Genomic DNA, 21,771 nt, shown 5'->3' on the forward strand with positions numbered 1-21,771 from the left:
TACGTTTGTGTGTGGATGAGCTTGTGAATCATGTGGGACTGACGTGTGAACCCTGAGTTTGTTCTGAGTTCAGGTTGTTCACTCAGCGTTCTGCAGCCCCTCAGACGTCTCTGTCTGTTTGTGTACAGCTACATGTACAGTGTGAACTCTGGTTTCGTAGCTCTGATAAACAAACATGTGCCAGTAGACAGAGCTGTGTGGGTCGAGGACTCATGTTCTGTTCGGTCTGAGGATTCATTCCTGTTGGTGATGTGACAGTTTAACAGACCAGAGTCATCTCTCAGATCTGTGGAAGGATAAACTGCAGTAAAGACAGATTTAAAGCAGAGTGCGAAGAGCAACTACAAGACAGGAAGAAGAGACGCCTGGACTGACAGGGTCTGCTGAGTTTCACTGTCAGTCCAGAGTCGAGACACAGAGAGACAGCGAGGTGACATAAGGCATCATGAGTGTTTAAAAAATCTGTTTAAAATCCATCAGATCAGTGATCTCTAATGTTCCTGTAAAACTCTGTAGTGAACTTGAGCACAGATGCCACCTCAACCACAGATCTAAGCAACGAGAACAGTCAGTACAATGGTTTGATAACAGGAAATGAAAACATGAGACCCATGATGCTTCCTATTAATAAACCTGCTCTGTTTGCTTTGCCTCTGCAGGACCACACACTCAGAAGCAGCCTCCAGTCCAGAGGAGGCCTGTTAAAGCTGCAGTGCTGTGCTTTCTGATGACAGCTGGGATCATCATCCTGTCCATACAGGCCTTCAGTTGAATTTAAAACACAACAGTTGAGCCAATTGGAGACATTAGTTTTTCACCATCGTAACAAAGGTGTATAAAGTATCTGTGGTTGTGGTTTGCCCTGCTGCTACTTCCTCTGTCCTCTCAGTGTAAAGCTGCCTGACTCAGAGACAAACGGACAGACAGTGAACACTGGTCACAACCAAGTTCAGTCAGTTTTTAGCTTTTTCAGTCCTCAAGATGTCGACAGATATTCAAGCTGTGTCAGACCTGAGGGTGAAATATGTCAGAGGAGTCCAAGAGGACAGAAGAGAGAGACAGAACAGTCTGGTGGACATGTTTGAGGATGGACAGCAACACGCTGCTGTTCGCTCACAAACAGCTGGTGAGTACCAAATCAGGAATAATGCAAAGGAAACGTTCATGTGAAGCATTAGTGTGTGGGAATTTTGAGCTTCTTTTCAAAACGTTGAGCTTTTCAGTTTGACTGTTGTAAAAGAACATTGCACATAATCATCTGATCCATTTCCTATAACTGTAGAACAAACAGCATCAAATTGTCTTTATCAGGTCAGTTGGTGGAGTCGTTTGGTACCAACCCAGTTCAAATGTCACTGTTCTTATTAAGAAGATGAACAAAAAGGGGAAAAAAGCTCCATTGTTCAACAAAGTCCCAAAAAGCTATGATCATGAGTGTTTTGAACTCTTTTTGAACCTTGTTGGACTTTTGTTGAACCCTTTACGGACTGTTTTGAACCATTTTAACTCATTCAGTCTGGTCCTGGTTTCTTGAGTTTTGTTTTCAGGATTTGCTGTTTTATTTTTGTGGCCACGATCATTCTTTGTCTTAGAATACTTCCTGTCTTTGTCTTGTTTCCTGGATTTGTTGATTGTCTGCCTAATGTGTATCACCTTTTGTCAATTTACCCCAGTGAATTTATGTCGTTTCTCCACCATCTCTTCGTCAGTTCGTCTGTCCTCGTCTTGGAGTCTGTGTCAGTGTCTGCCTTTCCACCTGTTGTCCTGCCTCTGCCTTTAACAATCACCCTGCCTGTGTGGACCTGCTTGTCTTGTCTCCTGTGCTGGATCCTTGTGTTTTTCTTTTTGATCACTCTTTGCCTGGCTTGTCCCAGTAAGAATTTCTGAGATTTTTGTGTTTGTGTTCTTGAGTTGTTACTGCTTCTCAGGTTATTTTTAGCTGCCTGAGTTTATTTTTGTTGGACACTGACTTTATGTCAGTGATTTTGAGTTTAATAAAAGGACATGCTCCATGCACATAATGCATCTGCATTTGTGTCCTTCCCTTGTATTCTTGGTTACAACCATTATAACACAAAAAGGCTCAAAGAAAATGTGTTCTCTGTGTGTGTTTCCTCTGTAGAACCACACACTGAGAAGAACCTTCCTGCTGTCAAACCAAGCTGTTCCAGAGCTTTCACAGTGAGTCTGGGAGTGCTGTATCTTCTGACACTGGCTGGGATCATCACACGCTGTGAGGATCTTTATTCCACAAAGTTGGAAATCGTATTTCCCACATTAAACTCTCTGGATGCTAAACGATTTAATGTTTCAGATCTGTGTTTGCTTCTTCGTCTGACTTGAGCTTGAGTATCAGTCGCCCACTGAATCTTTCACAGGAAGCAACTTCACCAACTTAACCACAAAATACAAACACCTCTGAGCAGCTGCTGAGCAGCAAATGAACACATTCATTCACACATTAATGACACTTTTACATCAAACATGATTGGAAAACTTTCAGTGTGATTGGCTGGTAATATTACTACCTCTGCCCAGTCCCTGATGTCTGTGCAGTGCTGCCCTCTCACTTGGAACCTGTTCAGATTGTGTTGGACGGACACTGCAGCCCCTGTCAACCGCTGGAGGTAGCCAGAGGCCTCTGGATGTAGCCGCCTAGTCCAGCCGATGCTTTAGCAAAGAGCTAACTGTCAGTGACCGTTTATGGGCTGTCACTCAACATAACCACGCCCTAATTTATTAAGCCTAAATAACACTAAAACGGTTGTGGTACAAAAAAATTCACCCCCCTCACAGTGTTCATGGAAGTGGAAACTATCAATAGAGACCAAAAACAAAAAATGTACCAGTTTTTTAGGCTGTAAAGTTGACTATTTTAACATGGGGGACAATGGAGAAATGCTCACTTCTTGAGCCAGCCCCCAGAGGCAGCCGAGGAACTGCAGCTTTTTAGCTTTTTAAACACGGAAGTGATCCTCACTGCTGAAACCTACAACTCCCTCCTTGCCTTTAACCCCATTCAATCAGAATGACATGACCTGATGCTGCTGATCTCCTGTTTGCTTCCTGTTCTCACTGGATATTTCAGCTGACAAGTTTGTTACCCACTAGTTACAACAGCCTGTGTGAGCTCAGCACATTCAACAAGTCAAAGGACAGAGGGAACAGAAAGGAACTAAATTCCAGTGGGAAAGTGTGACGATATGATTTAATGATGCAAGAAAAGGAAATTACAATTCTGCCTTTAGTTTAAGATCAAAGTTTTGAAGTTGTAGGTCTGTTTCTTGTTTTGTTGTTTCTCACCAGGTATTTTACTCAGTGTGGAAAAAGACCAGCTGCAAAACAGATACAACAACCTGAGCAACAATCACATCCAGCTGCAGAACAGATACAACAACCTGAGCAACAATCACATCCAGCTGCAGACCAGATACAACAACCTGAACAGCACTTACATCCAGCTGCAAGAAGAACTCTCAGGTATGAAAGGTTTAAATCAAATAAGTAAATACCATAACACACAGGATCCAACTTCACACTGATTATTAAACATGAATATTTGCATATTGTTTTACTGTTTTATCTCTTCCTGTTTTTCTCAAGACTCAATAAACAACAACAGTCAGTTACAGGATGAAGTAAAGAGGCTGAGGGGAAACATTGAAGCTGAGAAAAGTGTTGAAACACATCACTGAAATATCAGTATTATATCCACTCACATGGTTTCACGTGACCGTGCCTCTACTTTGAATTCTACCTGTTTGATGCTGCTGAGCTGTTTCTCTATGTGGATATCTGTGTTAGAGACAGTCACTTACACATGAGGCACAAAACCTGAGGGAAAATTCAAAGTATTTATAAAGTAAAGGAGCTGAAAGGGAAAAGTGGCAGGAAAGAAAGATCTTCCACTAAAGAGAGAAATGACAAGTCTGATGAATTTTATACTGACTGACATGAAATCTGTCTTTAAAACACTTGTCTGACATTAAGGGAAGTGGTGTCCTGAAGGATGGAGAAGATTTGGATGCAGCTGTTACTTTAAATCTACTGAGAGTAAATCTTGGTTTGAGAGCAGGAAACACTGTCAGGACAGAGGAGCTGATCTGGTGATTATAAACAACAAAGAGGAGCAGGTGAGTGTGTTAGTTAATGTGTGTGTGTCTGTGGGTGTCACTGCCAGTGATGTGTTACTTGTGTCTCTGACCTGCTGCCAGTCTGTGACCTGCTCCAATTCTTTGTTGCTGTTGTACACCAGCTATGACTAAAGCTTCTTTTCAAAGGTGCAAATGTTATTTTCACAGTTTTGTTGCTGAGGTTACTGCTCATTTGAAAGTGAATCAAAGATTCTTGTTTCTAGAAACAGAGAAAACACTTTGTGATAAAATGAAATGTTAACCTGTTGGTGGACTAGAGGAGCTGATGTTCATTCATTCTTTGACTATTTAAGCAGTTCCTCCATGAAGGATCTGAAAAGTTGCAACAGATTCTGTTTCTCCTTCACACATGGTCACAAGGAGACTTTACTACAAAACAAAGACTGAATTATGAACTGAGAAATGATCATTGTCTCTTGTCAACTATTAGGAATTTGTCACAGAGCTGATCGTGAATGGAGAGTTCTGGATTGGACTAAGAGCAACATGGAAAAGAACAGGACATGAATGGGAATGGGTGGACGGATCACCACTGACACAAACGTGAGACATTTTTTAAATTAAATTCTTTAATTTTAATTAATTTATTGATCCCTCCTGGGGAAATTACTCTCTCTCTCACCAAGTGAACGAAACACGCACAAGCATGCACATGCACTAGAGATGCTGCAGCAGAGGGCTGCCAACTAAGTTGCCCGGGGAGCTGGGGTGGATTGGTGCTTTGGTCAGGGGCAGAGGCAGGGGAGGCGCGTCTCCTTCACCACCACCGTATCCATTTTCTTGCGCTTGGTCGAGGGATCGAAACCACGACCCTCCGATCTCAGGCCAGTCCAAAGTCCAAAGCCGCACTCTTAACTTGCTGCGCCATGGCTGCCCCCCTCCCCCCTGTTTCTTGTTTCTATTAAAGGTTCCATCAAAGTCATTGTTGTAAACTAATAGAACCTTGTGTTAAAAGGTAGAACAGTAACACCTGTTCATGTTTTTCAATCAATATTTGTTTCATTAACAACAAGCAGATACTTAATGAAATGAAAGAAAGTGAAAAGGAAAAATCAGTGGTTGAATGAAGAGCTGGACTTGAAGCGTCTTCATCTACAGTCTGTGATGAGTTGGAGTCACAGTGACTCAGTCTGAAGGAGTCATGGTTCAAACACTGTTCAAATCAACTGTTCACTGTTTGTGCAGTGCAGCAGGTGCAGTGTTGTGGGTGGAGCTCAAGGGTCTGAGCCCCTGACTGGTACAACTGGTCCACACTAAATGACTGAGAGAACATATGTCTCCTTAGATTTAGTTTTATTGCTTAAAATTAAAAATAACGCAAAACAATAAAGACTGAAAACAAAAAAAGAAGAAAAAATAAAACATTCATTAGGCTACTATCATTTGTGAAGTCTGGACCAATCACAAGAGGCCATGTAATATTGCCCATTACACACTGAGATGATCTTATGATGTGATGGTGCAGTGAAGCACTTTCTCGTTAAAAGTAAATCTAGCTCACCCAGCAGTCCATCTCTCTCTGTCCCTGCAGTTCACTTAAACAGACACTAATCGGGGCAGAGTTTCCTTCAGTACGAATCAAATGTCAGTGTTCTAACGGAATGGATGTATTGCTCCACAAATTCCACAGCAAACAACAAACATGACAATGGTAGGACACCATGTTAAATTTCACATGATCTGAGCAACATCCCTGCATGTGTCACGTGTCATAAGTACAAACTGTCGCAGGTAAATAATGAGATATGAAATATTTCAAGTGTCATCAACCAGATGAGCTAGTCGCCTTCCACAGTGTGATATCACTCATTTCTGTTAAATGAAAATAAACAGAAAATGTAAAAATAATCAGGAGTTTCAGCCCAGTTTAAAACAATTATTTATTTGTCCCACAGGTTCTGGACTAAATATCCCACGTCTGGGTCCTACGCATCATGCTGTGATGGACAAGGAAAATGGAAAAGCGGATATAATGATAAAAAGAAGTGGATCTGTGAGAAGAAGATTCCCTGCTCTCAGTGATGACAGAGGGGTGTGTGGTGTCTGGATGAAGTTGTTTATCAGATCAGACCAAAGACGCCTCACTATGAAACTGGCTGCATGAGCCTCAAAGTCATCTTACTTTTGTACATTTGCTGATTCTTGGTTGCATGTGAAATAATCTCCATATGACAGATGTTGTATGCTGTATAGTATGTTCAAATACTTATTTAACTGTACATACTGTTATAAAACACTCATTAGTACATCATGTTTATATATATTTATTTATATATGTATATATCTAATGTGAATACTGTATATATTGCACTTTTTTTGCCATATCCTGCACTTGCTGCTTTTGCACTTCTGGTTAGATGCTAAACTGCATTTCGTTACCCTGTCCCTGTACATGTGTAATGACAATAAAGTTGAATCTAATCTAATCTAATCTAATCTAATGTTGTCCCTCTGTTCTCTATGGTGCACACAGAGTCATGGGGCTGGAAGTCGTCCACACAACTACCTGTGCAGTGTGTGCCAGTAAGGATGATTTCTCATTGTTTCCTTTAGCTGTCTCCTCAACTGTAAAAGCCAAAATGAAGTTTCATCATTAAAGCTGGTATCACTGAGCATCAGAACGTGTTGAAGACGTTAGTTCCTCTACCAGACAAAAGCTAAAGAAGTGTCCAGTTCACATTTCACATTTCCTGTGACAGAGAAACTGCTTCTCTCTTCTGTTTGTCTCTGTGTCTGTTTACAGCATCTGATCAGACATGAAAGCAGCCTCCAACAAATGTATTCACACGTGTGAACACACAAACCTGGATCTCTGTGTCATGGCCGCCAGGAAAATCTCAACTATTTAACAAGACATGTATCAGGTGTGTAGGTGGAGTCATTTGGCTCCACCTGAGACCCTGTTCAGACCTGGTATGAACAAGCGTCTCACGTGATCCAATCACATGTCAGTTCACACCAAACATTAAAACCACAGCTCACTTTCCCGCTCTATATGCAAATAAACACATACATCAATTCTGTGTACAAAGACCAAACGTGTTGCTGTTTTTAACCAGAGGCAGCGATGCACTTCCTGTGCCACGTCCACCGGAAAGTTCAAGAAGAAGAAGCAATGAAAATCAGACAGACTGGGTCTGTTCCTTGGCGAGTTCCAGACAAACCAAATGGCCCAAGATGTTTGATGCACTCGTGATATTTCTCTATGACCCACTTCTCCCTTTCAACCTGCTGCTGAAGCTTACTGTGCTCTAACTCTAACAACACCACACAAACAACAACAACCACACAAAGACCCTTAGCCACACGGAGAGCAACACACACATGATGACACACGACAAAACAAACAACTGTGTGTGATTATGCACAGGTACAGGTGTGCAAAAGCTGTCAAACGCAAGTCAGTCTAAAATCTGAGCTCTTCCTTCTACCTGACTGGCCAGAATGAGCTCACCTCCTCCCTGGTCTTCAGGTTGCTTTGTGCGGTGGGTGATCACGAGCTAAATGCTCGATGAGACAACCAGGCGACCAAAGACCTGGTGACCCCTCCCTACACACAGATGTGTCCCCGAGGTTTGCCGCTCTAACCACGTTCATGAGACACTATAAATTCCCCCCAAACCAGTTCCAGGAGGAACCTGCTCTACAGCCCAACCAGGGAGTAAGCTCCGACAACACTAAATCAAACCTGCAGTGGACGGTCTGTACTCATCGATATGTGGCAGAGAAACAGACGCTCCTCAAACCATAATCCACCAAATCCTACAACATCAAAACACAGAACCCACAACACTGACAACCTATACTGACTAACAACAGAAAACAACTGTCCACAAGTGTCTCCCTGTAGTCTGTCTGCAACTTCCCACTCCTACACAAACTCTGGACATGTGTTACCAACACACCAGAGACAAGTCTTTCATGGTGAACTGTCCATGAAATGTCAGTGTTTCTGCTGCAGCACTGCAGGATCTGAGTGTCACCACAGTCATTTTCATGGTGATCTGCCTCACAGGAGTGAAAGTGTGTTGATGTTAAATCAGGGATTCACAGACAGACGGTCTATCACCTTGTTCCAAAGCGAGATGTGTGTGTTGAACTTTATGAATTGTTGAATCTTAAACAGTTTCACTTTCTGTGTAAAGCAGCTGGAAGTAAAGGAGAAAGAACAATTTCCTGGTTCAGACAAACTGTTCATTTACACTTTGTCTGAACGGTTTCATGAATCCAAAGACTGGACAACACAGTGTCCAAGCTGAAGGAACAAAACAAAACAAAAACATTTTATCAAATAAATAAATAAATGAAAATAAACTGGAGTTTTATTGAACTAACACAGTCAAATGAAATGAATGAAGGGGCGTGAACGCCTCAGTTTTCTTGTCGCTACTTCCTCAATGTTCTCTGAACCACACTGTGTTTGACAGACGACCCTGACAGCAGCAGCAGCAGCAGCAGCAGTATATTACTGTGTATTACTGAATTTCTATAAATCATAGCAGGAGGAGCACACGATACAAGAACACATTAAAGGTTCACAGCAGCAGCGTAGTGATCGATCAGCACTGTGGAGTGACAGTAAGTGAAGTGCAGCTACTGTTAAACTGTTCAAGTTCCAGCTCAAGATGTCGTCAGATATTTATGCCAAACCAGATCTATCAAAGAAGGTGAGATACAACAGGAATCAGCAGGAAGACGGAGAAGGACGGGTGGAAAGGATGGTGGATATCTACGAGTCCGTAGAATCCATCAGAGATGATCCCACTGACTTTCAGCCACAGGAAGGAGGTGAGAGACAAATCATGACAAATCAACATTATCAATAATAACGTTTGTGTGTGGATGAGCTTGTGAATCATGTGGGACTGACGTGTGAACCCTGAGTTTGTTCTGAGTTCAGGTTGTTGCACTCAGCGTTCTGCAGCCCCTCAGACATCTGTCTGTTTGTGTACAGCTACATGTACAGTGTGAACTCTGGTTTCGTAGCTCTGATAAACAAACATGTGCCAGTAGACAGAGCTGTGTGGGTCGAGGACTCATGTTCTGTTCGGTCTGAGGATTCATTCCTGTTGGTGATGTGATGTGTTTAACAGACCAGAGTCATCTCTCAGATCTGTGGAAGGATAAACTGCAGTAAAGACAGATTTAAAGCAGAGTGCGAAGAGCAACTACAAGACAGGAAGAAGAGACGCCTGGACTGACAGGGTCTGCTGAGTTTCACTGTCAGTCCAGAGTCAAGACACAGAGAGACAGCGAGGTGACATAAGGCATCATGAGTGTTTAAATAATCTGTTTAAAATCCATCAGATCAGTGATCTCTAATGTTCTTGTAAAACTCTGTCGTGAACTTGAGCACAGATGCCACCTCAACCACAGATCTAAGCAACGAGAACAGTCAGTACAATGGTTTGATAACAGGAAATGAAAACATGAGACCCATGATGCTTCCTATTAATAAACCTGCTCTGTGTGCTTTGCCTCTGCAGGACCACACACTCAGAAGCAGCCTCCAGTCCAGAGGAGGCCTGTTAAAGCTGCAGTGCTGTGCTTTCTGATGACAGCTGGGATCATCACCCTGTCCATATGTTGTAAGATAAAACACAAACACCTCTGAGCAGCTGCTGAGCAGCAAATGAACACATTCATTCACACATTAATGACACTTTTACACCAAACATGATTGGAAAACTTTCACTGTGACTGGCTGGTAATATTACTACCTCTGCCCAGTCCCTGATGTCTGTGCAGTGCTGCCCTCACACTTGGAGCCTGTTCAGATTGTGTTGTTCAGAGGATAATTAAGTTAAACTAGACAAGTCCCCTGCAGGAAATCGTGAGAGTGGTGCATTGCGCTACTAGTAACATTGTGTGTCTGTATGAGTATGTGTGAGTGTGTGTCTGTGAGAGTCTGTGTTTCTGTGCCAATAGTGTGCGGTGCTACTGCATCGCACACTATTGACTGTGTGTGTGTGTATCTGTGACTGTCTGTGTGAGTCTGTGTCAATACTGTCCTGTGCTATGCACTGTGTGAGTCTGTGTAAGTGTGAGTCTGTCTGTGTGAGTCTGTGTCAAAAGGGGGCTGACCCCTATAGATTTGCAATAGCTGTAAATACAAAGACAGAGAGACATAGAGTTATTACATAGACTTTGTGTGTGTGTGTCTGTGACTGTCTGTGTGAGACTGTGTCAATACTGTCCTAATAAGAGTTATTACAGGGAGAGAGAGAGCCACAGCTCTTGCAGTCACGGTTGCCATGGGGATGAGCTTTCCCTCCGCTGAGGCAGCTCACAGGTGCTCTGACTAGCTCATTTTTGGCCGAATTGGGCCTGTCGAACTGCTGCTCTTCATTCAAAAACAAAACATGATATCGCCAAACGAACTGCACCATCAAAGCCACAAGACCTTTACAAACACAGTGACGTATTTTTTATAGTCCCAGTGTCTAAAATTTGGATTTTACAGCGAGTTTAAAAAAAGGGGACTTTCTGCTTTTCTCCAAAAATCCTCTGCTCGATTTACATTGGAGTCAAAGGAGCAGTTGAGAGCTCCTCTTGTCGCTAAAAGGCCCGCCAAAGAAAAACCGTAAATCCTACAGAAAAAGTGAACACATTGTGAGAAAGAGGACAAGTGTGGCAACAACGTTGGAGCGTTTCACTGCTGTAGAGAAAAATTTGTGGCTGTAGTCGTTGTGTAAAGAAATTATTTCAGAGAGTTTTTTAATGCCTCTCCACTCTAACCTCCCACTCTAGCCTGGAACATTCCGCAATACACACTCACTGTAAACCCTGAATTTTTCCAAAATCACTCATGATCAATAAAGGCTCACAGTTCAAAAACTACACAACTTAGGAAAAAGTTGAATACACCCCGAATACACAAGACTTGTGTCTACATTTTAAAGTTTGAATGGTGTTTTTAGGTGAAAGTATGCCAGAGCAGTAGATGTTTGAAAAAGGGGGAAAATTTGCAACTTTTTTAAAATTTACCAAGCCATTTTCTATGGGAAATTTTGCTCTGTTTTTCACGAATTACTTTGTGAAACGTGAATATTCTGTAGAAAAAAATACAAGCTTAGCGAGTTAGATCGAGCCGCACGTTTTGATGTATCACTTGTTGGTGTACGCTCAACGGTGTGGGACGAGTTACCAACCAAAAATTGACACGCAACAAGAAGAAAAAGAAGAATGGGAAGAACAATAGTGTGCAATGCAAAGCAGTGAACCACTAATGAACTTCCTGGTCTCAAGCTGCTCGACTGGAGAAGGACTCCAGTGTTCATGCTCTATGGGCCCAAAAACACAGAAGCATGAAGCTTCTGAGACGCCGTCTCTGAACCTGGTATCTAGATGGTGTTAATGTAGCTGTAGTCTGTCAGAAAGGAACTAAATTCCAGTGCGAAAGTGTGAAAATATGATTTAATGATGCAAGAAAAGGAAATTACAATTCTGCCTTTAGTTTAAGATCAAAGTTTTGAAGTTGTAGGTCTGTTTCTTGTTTTGTTGTTTCTCACCAGGTATTTTACTCACTGTGGAAAAAGACCAGCTGCAGAACAGATACAACAACCTGAGCAACAATCACATCCAGCTGCAGACCAGATACAACAACCTGAACAGCACTTACATCCAGCTGCAAGAAGAACTCTCAGGTATGAAAGGTTTAAATCAAATAAGTAAATACCATAACACACAGGATCCAACTTCACACTGATTATTAAACATGAATATTTGCATATTGTTTTACTGTTTTATCTCTTCCTGTTTTTCTCAAGACTCAATAAACAACAACAGTCAGTTACAGGATGAAGTAAAGAGGCTGAGGGGAAACACTGAAGGTGAGAAAGTGTTGAAACACAGCACTGAAATATCAGTATTATATCCACTCACATGGTTTCACGTGACCGTGCCTCTACTTTGAATTCTACCTGTTTGATGCTGCTGAGCTGTTTCTCTATGTGGATATCTGTGTTAGAGACAGTCACTTACACATGAGGCACAAAACCTGAGGGAAAATTCAAAGTATTTATAAAGTAAAGGAGCTGAAAGGGAAAAGTGGCAGGAAAGAAAGATCTTCCACTAAAGAGAGAAATGACAAGTCTGATGAATTTTATACTGACTGACATGAAATCTGTCTTTAATAAACTTGTCTGACATTAAGGGAAGTGGTGTCCTGAAGGATGGAGAAGATTTGGATGCAGCTGTTACTTTAAATCTACTGAGAGTAAATCTTGGTTTGAGAGCAGGAAACACTGTCAGGACAGAGGAGCTGATCTGGTGATTATAAACAACAAAGAGGAGCAGGTGAGTGTGTTAGTTAATGTGTGTGTGTCTGTGGGTGTCACTGCCAGTGATGTGTTACTTGTGTCTCTGACCTGCTTCCTGTCTTGAGCCTGATGGATTTATTTAGCTGGTTAAACCTGTTGACTGATTCTAGTAAAGAGCCTGTAATCCAACCTGCTCTGCCTGTGTGCACTGTTCAGGCTTTTAGCTCCACTTCTTTGTTGCTGTTGTACACCAGCTATGACTAAAGCTTCTTTTCAAATGTGCATATGTTATTTTCACAGTTGTAGTTTTGTTGCTGAGGTTACTGCTCATTTGAAGGGGAATCAAAGATTCTTGTTTCTAGAAATGGAGGAAAAACTGTGATAAAATGAAATGTTAACCTGTTGGTGGACTAGAGGAGCTGATGTTCATTCATTCTTTGACTATTTAAGCAGTTCCTCCATGAAGGATCTGAAAAGCTGCAACAGATTCTGTTTCTCCTTCACTCATGGTCACAAGGAGACTTTACTATAAAACAAAGACTGAATTATGAACTGAGAAATGATCATTGTCTCTTGTCAACTATTAGGAATTTGTCACAAAGCTGATCGTGAACGGAGAGTTCTGGATTGGACTAAGAAATATATGGAAACAAAGAAGATATCAATGGGAATGGGTGGACGGATCACCACTGACACAAACGTGAGACTGTTTCTTGTTTCTATTAAAGGTTCCATCAAAGTCATTGTTGTAAACTCATAGAACCTTGTGTTAAAAGGTAGAACAGTAACACCTGTTCATGTTTTTCAATCAATATTTGTTTCATTAACAACAAGCAGATACTTAATGAAATGAAAGAAAGTGAAAAGGAAAAATCAGTGGTTGAATGAAGAGCTGGACTTGAAGCGTCTTCATCTACAGTCTGTGATGAGCTGGAGTCACAGTGACTCAGTCTGAAGGAGTCATGGTTCAAACACTGTTCAAATCAACTGTTCACTGTTTGTGCAGTGCAGCAGGTGCAGTGTTGTGGGTGGAGCTCATGGGTCTGAGCCCCTGAATGGTACAACTGGTCCACACTTTAAAGAGAAATTCAACTTCATTTCAATCTGAAAATAATCAGGAGTTTCAGCCCAGTTTATAACAATTATTTCTTTGTCCCACAGGTTGTGGACCGAATATCCCACAGATGGGTACTATGCATCATGCTGTGATGGACAAGGAAAATGGAAAAGAGAAGATTATTATAATAAAAAGAACTGGATCTGTGAGATAAAGATTTCCTGCTCTCAGTGATGACAGAGGGGTGTGTGGTGTCTGGATGAAGTTGTTTATCAGATCAGACCAAAGACGCCTCACTATGAAACTGGCTGCATGAGCCTCAAAGTCATGTTACTCTTGTACATTTGCTGATTCTTGGTTGCATGTGAAATAATCTCCATCTGACAGATGTTGTCCCTCTGTTCTCTATGGTGCACACAGTTGTTTCCTTTAGCTGTCTCCTCAACTGTAAAAGCCAAAATGAAGTTCCATCATTAAAGCTGGTATCACTGAGCATCAGAACGTGTTGAAGACGTTAGTTCCTCTACCAGACAAAAGCTAAAGAAGTGTCCAGTTCACACTTCACATTTCCTGTGACAGAGAAACTGCTTCTCTCTTCTGTTTGTCTCTGTGTCTGTTTACAGCATCTGATCAGACATGAAAGCAGCCTCCAACAAATGTATTCACACGTGTGAACACACAAACCTGGATCTCTGTGTCATGGCCGCCAGGAAAATCTCAACTATTTAACAAGACATGTATCAGGTGTGTAGGTGGAGTCATTTGGCTCCACCTGAGACCCTGTTCAGACCTGGTATGAACAAGCGTCTCACGTGATCCAATCACATGTCGACAGCTCAAAGTACGTCAGTTCACACCAAACATTAAAACCACAGCTCTAACTTTCCCGCTCTATATGCAAATAAACACATACATCAATTCTGTGTACAAAGACCAAATGTGTTGCTGTTTTTAACCAGAGGCAGAACTTGTGCTGTTTCTCTATGACCCACTTCTCCCTTTCAACCTGCTGCTGAAGCTTACTGTGCTCTAACTCTAACAACTGTCCAAACCTGTGCCACAAAACCACCAGAGTATCTCTCTATCAAACTATCAGGCAGAGAAACAGACACTCCTCAACCCACAGTCCACAAAATCAAAACAGCTGCGGTGTGTGTGATAATTCTCATAGTATGCGTCAATATGAGATGGTTTTATGCATCAAAGTACTGATTAGAGGAACTTTACGAAAGCTTGAGATGAACAGAGTATTTCTTTTTCTGTCCCTCCTGCTGGACAGACTCTGAATTTACCACGTGATCAGCGCGACTGAACATAGACTCTGTAGCAAGTGCCTCGTACAGTTTGTCCAAAACGCTCAGACTAGCACTGAAATCAGGAGGTTTATTCTTTCCAGGTGAGTCAGCACCTGTGTTGTGTGGCTGTAAAGGAAATTTAAATGGAAACACTTTATTTGATTCGAGAGTCCAACAAACCCACGTGGAACAGGTGGTCGACACAAATCAGGAAGAACAGACGGGACCTCGTTTATTACAGCCCTGCTCTAAGACGGCAAGAGACGTACAAAACTTTACGTCCGAAGTACGTATACTGAACGAGATTTCGTTGCACCGGCTCGGAAGATCACAGAGTTGGCCATTAATATTGTACATGCCGGTGGTGCGTGTTATATATTAACAGCCAACTGGAGACAGAAGTTTTTCACCATAGTAAAAACTGTATATAAAGTATCTGTGGTTGTTGTTTGCTCTGCTTCTACTTCCTCTGTCCTCTCAGTGTAAAGCTGCCTGACTCAGAGACAAACGGACAGACAGTGAACACTGGTCACAACCAAGTTCAGTCAGTTTTTAGCTTTTTCAGTCCTCAAGATGTCGACAGATATTCAAGCTGTGTCAGACCTGAGGGTGAAATATGTCAGAGGAGTCCAAGAGGACAGAAGAGAGAGACAGAACAGTCTGGTGGACATGTTTGAGGATGGACAGCAACACGCTGATGTTTGCTCACAAACAGCTGGTGAGTACCAAATCAGGAATAATGCAAAGGAAACGTTCATGTGAAGCATTAGTGTGTGGGAATTTTGAGCTTCTTTTCAAAACGCTGAGCTTTTCACTGTGTTTTTGTGTTTCCAGTCATGAAATGGAATCAGTATTTAAACAAATGGTAGAACTCACCACAGGACCGGGCTCTCCACGATCACCTCTGGCTCCTCTGATTCCCGGGCCTCCCTGTTTAAACACAAATCACAGCAGTTGGTCAGAGGCACACAGTCAACACATTTAAATTCACAGCATCTCACTGCTGTATGTGTGTGTGTGACTGTGTGTGTGTGTGTGACTGTGTGTGAGTGTGTGACTGTGTGTGTGTGACTGTGTGTGTGTGTGTGTGTGTGTGACTGTGTGTGTGTGTGTGACTGTGTGTGACTGTGTGTGTGTGTGTGTGTGTGTGACAGCTGATTCCTCACGACACTGACAAACAAGCTGAGATACAAGAACCATGAGTTTTAATTGAAAAACTGAAAAGTGAAAGGAAAACTCTGAATGAGTGAAAGTAACTGAACCATGAAACATGAGATGTGCTGCTGGGTTTGTGTGTGTCTTTGTCCAGCTGTGCGACTGCATGAATGAATGAATGTGTGGTACAGTCTGTGTGTGTGTGTGTTGTGTGTTGTGTGTGGCTCACTGGTGGTCCAGCAGGGCCTGGGGGGCCTTTGCTGTCCTGGGTGCAGGTGCAGGCTTTGGGCAAGGCTGGGCAGTCTACCTCCTTCCTCTGGATGATCACAGCATGACGAGGATGACACGAAAAATAAATAAATAAAGACATGGATAAACAAATCAAGATATGACAATGAAATGATATGAAATGTGACAGAACGAAGTGCAAAGGTTTCTACTAAAGATTCAACCTTCTCCGGTACGTTATAGTAAAAATGATTCATTTAAGCAGTGACTGAAAATAGATGCGAGCTCCTACACACAGGGAAACGTCACTGACTTTAACTTTGAGTGAAATCAAGTCAAAGGTTGATGTGAAAACCTCAGAACTTTAGTTTCGGTCATTTTCACTGAAAAGATTTCGTGCTCCTCTGTCGGCTGAGAATTTCTAGCAAGCAAACTCTTTTAAAATGGATAAACAGCAGGTAGAAATACTTTAAGAAGTTTTAGAAATTCAACTGTGTGCATACACTACGTACAGCAGTGTGGGATTTTTAGTTCTGCAGCTCTGTGAACTGTTTAAAGTTGTGTATCGCAGCACAGTTCTTCAGTTGTTAACGTCTGTTCTCTGATCAGACAGAGGAGAGAGAGGAGGTGGTTTAAAGAAATATGAACTTTGACCTCACCAGACCAGGAAGTTCACAGCACTTGTCTCTGTTGGCCCATGAAGTGCTGCAGACGATGTCAAACATCTGGAGCTGGAACTGTGGAGGAGGAAAAAACACACAAGGAATTTTATTCACACAAACTGTCAAAATATGAACGAATTCAAATCATCAATGAAGAATAAACAAAGGAAAAACAAAAGGAGCATTTAAATCAACAGAAAATTCTCGTACTTTGGTTCTGTGTTAGGTAAACTCAGAGTCCGATGTCTGCAAACACTAAACTCACACAGCAAAAACTGAATGAAGTAAAATGTCTGTGTGGGAGCCACGGAGCCATCCAGGATTCTTACAGGAGAGAACAGACACAGCAGACACAGCACTTCTAAAACAAACAGGGCTCTTCAATCAAAATATGAGAGCGTATATGAGAATGTAAAACGGTATTTTCATTTCACATGGCAGGTTTAAACTGCTACAAATCACTGGATGTCCTGAGGTATTTTGGCTTTTAAAGGCTTTAAATCATAATCCTGTCTGATGGTTAAAAAAAAAAAAAAAGGTTATCTTGGGTTTCGCTTTCCTTTGAATCTTTTTGCACAGGTCTTTGTTTCAGTTGGCTAATTAGGCATGGTGAAATCTGAGGTACAAAATTAGAGTATTAGTCAGGACCGCCCTGTGATTCATGGGGTTTAACACACAGTGGGAGATTCTAACGCTCGTTTCGGTTTGTGGAAATATTCCAAGAACCAAAGCAGAGAGAGGAGAACATTCAGCCTCTCCTGGCAGAAAATGTACAGAAACTCTTTGTTCTTCAAGAGAAGATAAATTTGTTCTTGCTACTTTTTTCCTCCTCAGGAACCTTGTTGTACTGTACACTCAGTAGTGAGGAGAAAAAAGAGAGGATCAGGTTAATGACCTGTTTAAAGCAGGTGTCTGTCCTCAGATCTGTCATTTGTTTTCCTCTGTAAAAACACTTTGGTTTGAGCACGGACACACTGGTGGAGATTATCTGACCCATCAGTGGAATTCTCCATCTGCAGAGCGCAGTCAGTGTCGAGGGTTTCTCTTCAAAGAGAGATCAAACCAATCACACACACAATCTGCCTCTCTGCTATTTCTGGGGCAAACTACGTGCAGTGTGTGTGTGTGTGTGTGTTTTCCTCACCGGTGCAGAGTTGTCCTTGTTCCCTCTGGAGCGGACCATCCGGCCCAGAACTTCCAGTCCATCAGTGGTGATGTTCCCCGCCGCGTTGATCCCCTTCTCGGCCACCATCTTACAGTCAATAAACACCTTGGCGCTGGTCTTGCTGATCGCAATGTGAAGCTGCACGAGAGGAAACACCCGACACATTTGTGAAGTAACAGCCCGATCAGCCTGAAAGCCTGGCTTCCTATTCCTGCTGCTGTCTGAGACTCTGTGGCTGTGGTAGAACGGCGCCCTCTTCCTGTGGGCAGTGGAAAAGTAATCCAACCTGCTGCTGTGGAAGGTGCACATGAATGAAAAACAAATGACAAAAGAAATGTGGTGTCTGTGTGTGGCTTTGTGCGGGCTTATTCAGAAAACATCTGAACTCTGGTTAAACTGCCCAGGTCAAACTTCAAAGCCCTGCAGGCCGGTGTTTAAAGGGATCGCCTGCGTTATGAGCGAGCACATTTAGAGCTCCACAACCTGCAACTGAGCTGGAACTGGTACAAAAATCCTGACAGCACTGAAACTGACCTCCCTGAGTGACGCTGCTTTTTATAATTACAGGTACAGGTTGTACCTGTCAGCACCTGGAGCTGAGCCGTGAGGTGGATGAAACGCTGCCGAGCTGTCTGAGCTCAGTGGCTCCTCAGCACCATTAACCCTCCTCTGTAACTCTAACACACCACCAAGCTGCTGGCAGGGACTGAATGCTGTTAACTGTCTAAACGGGTGAATGTTGTGAACATATTTTTTTGGAACATCTCTGGTCGTCTGTGTGTGTTTCTCTATTTTTATTTTCTTTCTTTCATTTAAATCTCCTCTCTATAGGTTACAATTAAAATTCCCAACAGTGCAAATTAAATGGTTAAAAGTTCTATGTTTGTCCTGGCAGAGGGAATATTCAAAACACAAAACACACACAAGCAGCTCTAAAGAAAACAGGCCATAAACCTAAAACGTCTGCTCTGTAATTTAGATTCTATAGTTCTGTGTTTAGATCAGAGGAAATAAATGCAGTATTTTATTCTTAAGCGTGCATTTGCTCTGGAGAAAAGAAATTACTTTTACTGTGTACTGCTTAGCATCCCCAGATGATTACAGTCTGCAAAATGACCGTTTTACAAACAGTTTTACAAACTGCAATAACAGGATTCATTTCCATGGCAGCGATCAGGACGTCAGAGAGGATGTTACTCCTCCTTACATTAAATTTAATCTTTACACAGATGTAAACTGAAAAACAGACATCGACGTTTCACTCTGTTCTTTTACAGGTGAGTTACACCTCACGGTAAATCCTAATGGAGAAATTCCTTATTCTGATTGGCTGGAGGTTGACCAGCTTCCAGCCAATCAGGCTGTGGAAAATTAAAAAGTAGCTTGCATCGGCAACCTGTGCCGCCGGTGTCAAGCCGCTAAATCCGACTTTGTTTGAAAAGTCCACGTGTTTTGTTTGGGTGACGACAAGATGAGACACAGCAGACTCCGCCTCAAACGTCGGACATTCAGTTTGGGCTGATAACTGATGTTTACAGGCTGATTTCACTGACTGAGTTGGTTATTTGTGTTTGGTTATTTACTGAGGCCTGTTGTTTGTAGTTAACATTGTGAAGAAGAGTTGAGTTGAACGGTTGCTGTCACTCTGTTGTCCTGCTGATCGTGTTGCCGCTCTGCTTATTTACAGTGTTTATTGGCAGTTGTCAAACCAGCTTTGAGGTGGATTATCGCCACCAAGTGGACTGGAGTGAGCTACACTCTAATTCCTTTGGCTCTGTCAGTCCCATAAGGATCCACTCTGGAGTGTCTGCTGAGTGCGGTGCGACACCTAGTGGTGAAATTCAGTATACCGGTCCAGTCCAGTGTTTGGCTCAAAATCAAAGTGTGCTGCATGCACACGCGTGTGCATGTAAATCCACACTCGTACATTTACAGGCAGAGCAGACGTCTCTCTGACCTGCATCAGAGCTGTGATGTGAATCCTGCTCACAGTGTGAAGCCTCTACACTCGTCATATTTGCAAGATTTAAAATTTTTAGGAGCTAAAAAAAAAAAAAAAAATGACAGCCAGAAACATTCTGAGTTTCCTTCAAAAGTGTGAATAACAAGACAAAAAACTGCTGAAGAAAAACTAAACTTTCGTAACTTAACAGGAAACAATTTAATCTTTAAAGTAAGAATCAGCAAACATGGACGTTTCCACGGAGACGACTCAAATTAGTGATGATCACATTAAAAACATCAGGTAGTCACTGCAGACACACACACACACACAGAGGAGGTAAGCAGGATAAGCTCTGCTGACAGCGAGCAGACAGACGTGACAGCAGATCAGTCAGCGAGTCCCAGAGCACTGACACACTGACACTAACACAAGACGACAGTGATCAGGTTCAGGCTCAGGGCACGAGTCAGCTACAGTCAGCTACAGTCAGCCTGTCAGGACTCCACACACCGTCTCACTGCTCAGCCAGGTTTTAGGTGGGAGACGAACAAACGCAATGAAGGAGAAAGGAGGAGAAGATGGAGGACGAGGTGCTGAGGAAGGGGACAGCTGTCAGTCAGCTGATCTGTCAGTAAAACGGTAGTAAATCAACCAAATAACTTGTCAGTAACCGAACATGTCACGTCTGTCAGTCACTCGATCAGTAACACATGCAGCCTGGGACTAATTCACCAATTCGCCTTAGATCACGATCAGCCGAGGACTGTCTCCATCCACAGTAAGTAACATCTAACCTCCACCTTGCTGCTTGTGTCCATCACATCTGTCCACAGAGCGACTCTGTGACTCTGTGTCTCATTCCTAATCACAGATGTGTCACACGAACGACGGCACAAAAACAGCCGTCACATCAGAAACTCAGCGGCTTCGACAGATGATCCATCAGTCAGTGTGTTAGCAGTTAGTGGGACAGGAGCGACTCTGACCTTATGGAAGCTGCCGTAGAAGAGTTTTTTGATCTCTGGCCCTTCGAAGGTCACCGTCTGAAAGTCTCCTTTGTAGTCGTTGTTGAAGAACGTCACAGTTTTTCCTCCGTCTGCAGGAAGACACACAAACCACGTCAAAGAAGCAGAAAAACAAAGCATACACAAACTTCACACGTTACACGGGTATCGATTTCATAAAGGAAATCTGTACCTGAATTTCTCCCTCATGACAACACAATTCATTCCTAGTATTTTGTCCATTCATGGCCTGATTTTTTGGGGGTTGTGATTATAGAAATAAAGCAGAAACAACAAAGATAAACAAATGTGATCATATTTATTGTTTGGCTGAGATTCCTGACTCACTGTCCACGATGACTCCCACCAGCGGCTCGCTGTTCTTGTTGAGGATCTCCCAGAGGGCAAAGGGCTCCTCTGGAGTGTTGGGCAGCAGTCTGAACAGCAGGGTGATGGTGTAGTCAGAGGGCAGCCCCTCAGGATGGATGTACCTGTGAGCCACAATGGAAACATCAGACCCAGGGAAATACTGTGAAGCCTTCTGGTTACATCCAGCTGGAAATATCGAAGCTTGTTTTGCTGCCTTTTCATCTGTGTACCTGGTCGGCTGTGCCAGCAGTGCATCACTGAGCAGGTGGAAACAGGGGAACGTATTGAAGGTGCCAGGTACCATGGAAACGCCGGAGATGCTGCTGTACCGATTCTCCACCAGCCCAAACAGCTCCATCATACGGAAACCTGAGGACGGACATTGACAGCATGTGATGATTTAATGACAACGGCTGTGAACACGCGTCGTAGTTTAAAAGTACATCTGAGCTTCTGAGCTGTGTTTCCTGTCGCTG

General features: G+C 42.7%; 1 protein-coding gene across 3 annotated transcripts in view; it reads right to left on the reverse strand.

Annotated features, from left to right (window-relative positions):
* Window positions 1-21,771, reverse strand: part of LOC121191909 (collagen alpha-1(XIV) chain) — a 98,794-nt gene that overhangs the window by 10,639 nt on the left and 66,384 nt on the right. For all 3 annotated transcript variants that reach the window (XM_041053369.1, XM_041053368.1, XM_041053370.1), the window contains exons 31-37: window positions 21,526-21,664; window positions 21,275-21,417; window positions 20,909-21,018; window positions 17,957-18,115; window positions 16,810-16,887; window positions 16,152-16,238; window positions 15,644-15,697 (exon numbers count right to left, since the gene is read on the reverse strand). In XM_041053369.1, the coding sequence (XP_040909303.1) occupies window positions 15,644-15,697; window positions 16,152-16,238; window positions 16,810-16,887; window positions 17,957-18,115; window positions 20,909-21,018; window positions 21,275-21,417; window positions 21,526-21,664 (770 nt within the window). The remainder of the gene's footprint in view (window positions 1-15,643; window positions 15,698-16,151; window positions 16,239-16,809; window positions 16,888-17,956; window positions 18,116-20,908; window positions 21,019-21,274; window positions 21,418-21,525; window positions 21,665-21,771) is intronic.

The sequence above is a fragment of the Toxotes jaculatrix genome, chromosome 13, assembly GCF_017976425.1.
Source record: "Toxotes jaculatrix isolate fToxJac2 chromosome 13, fToxJac2.pri, whole genome shotgun sequence".
Classification (NCBI taxonomy): Eukaryota; Metazoa; Chordata; class Actinopteri; family Toxotidae; genus Toxotes; species Toxotes jaculatrix.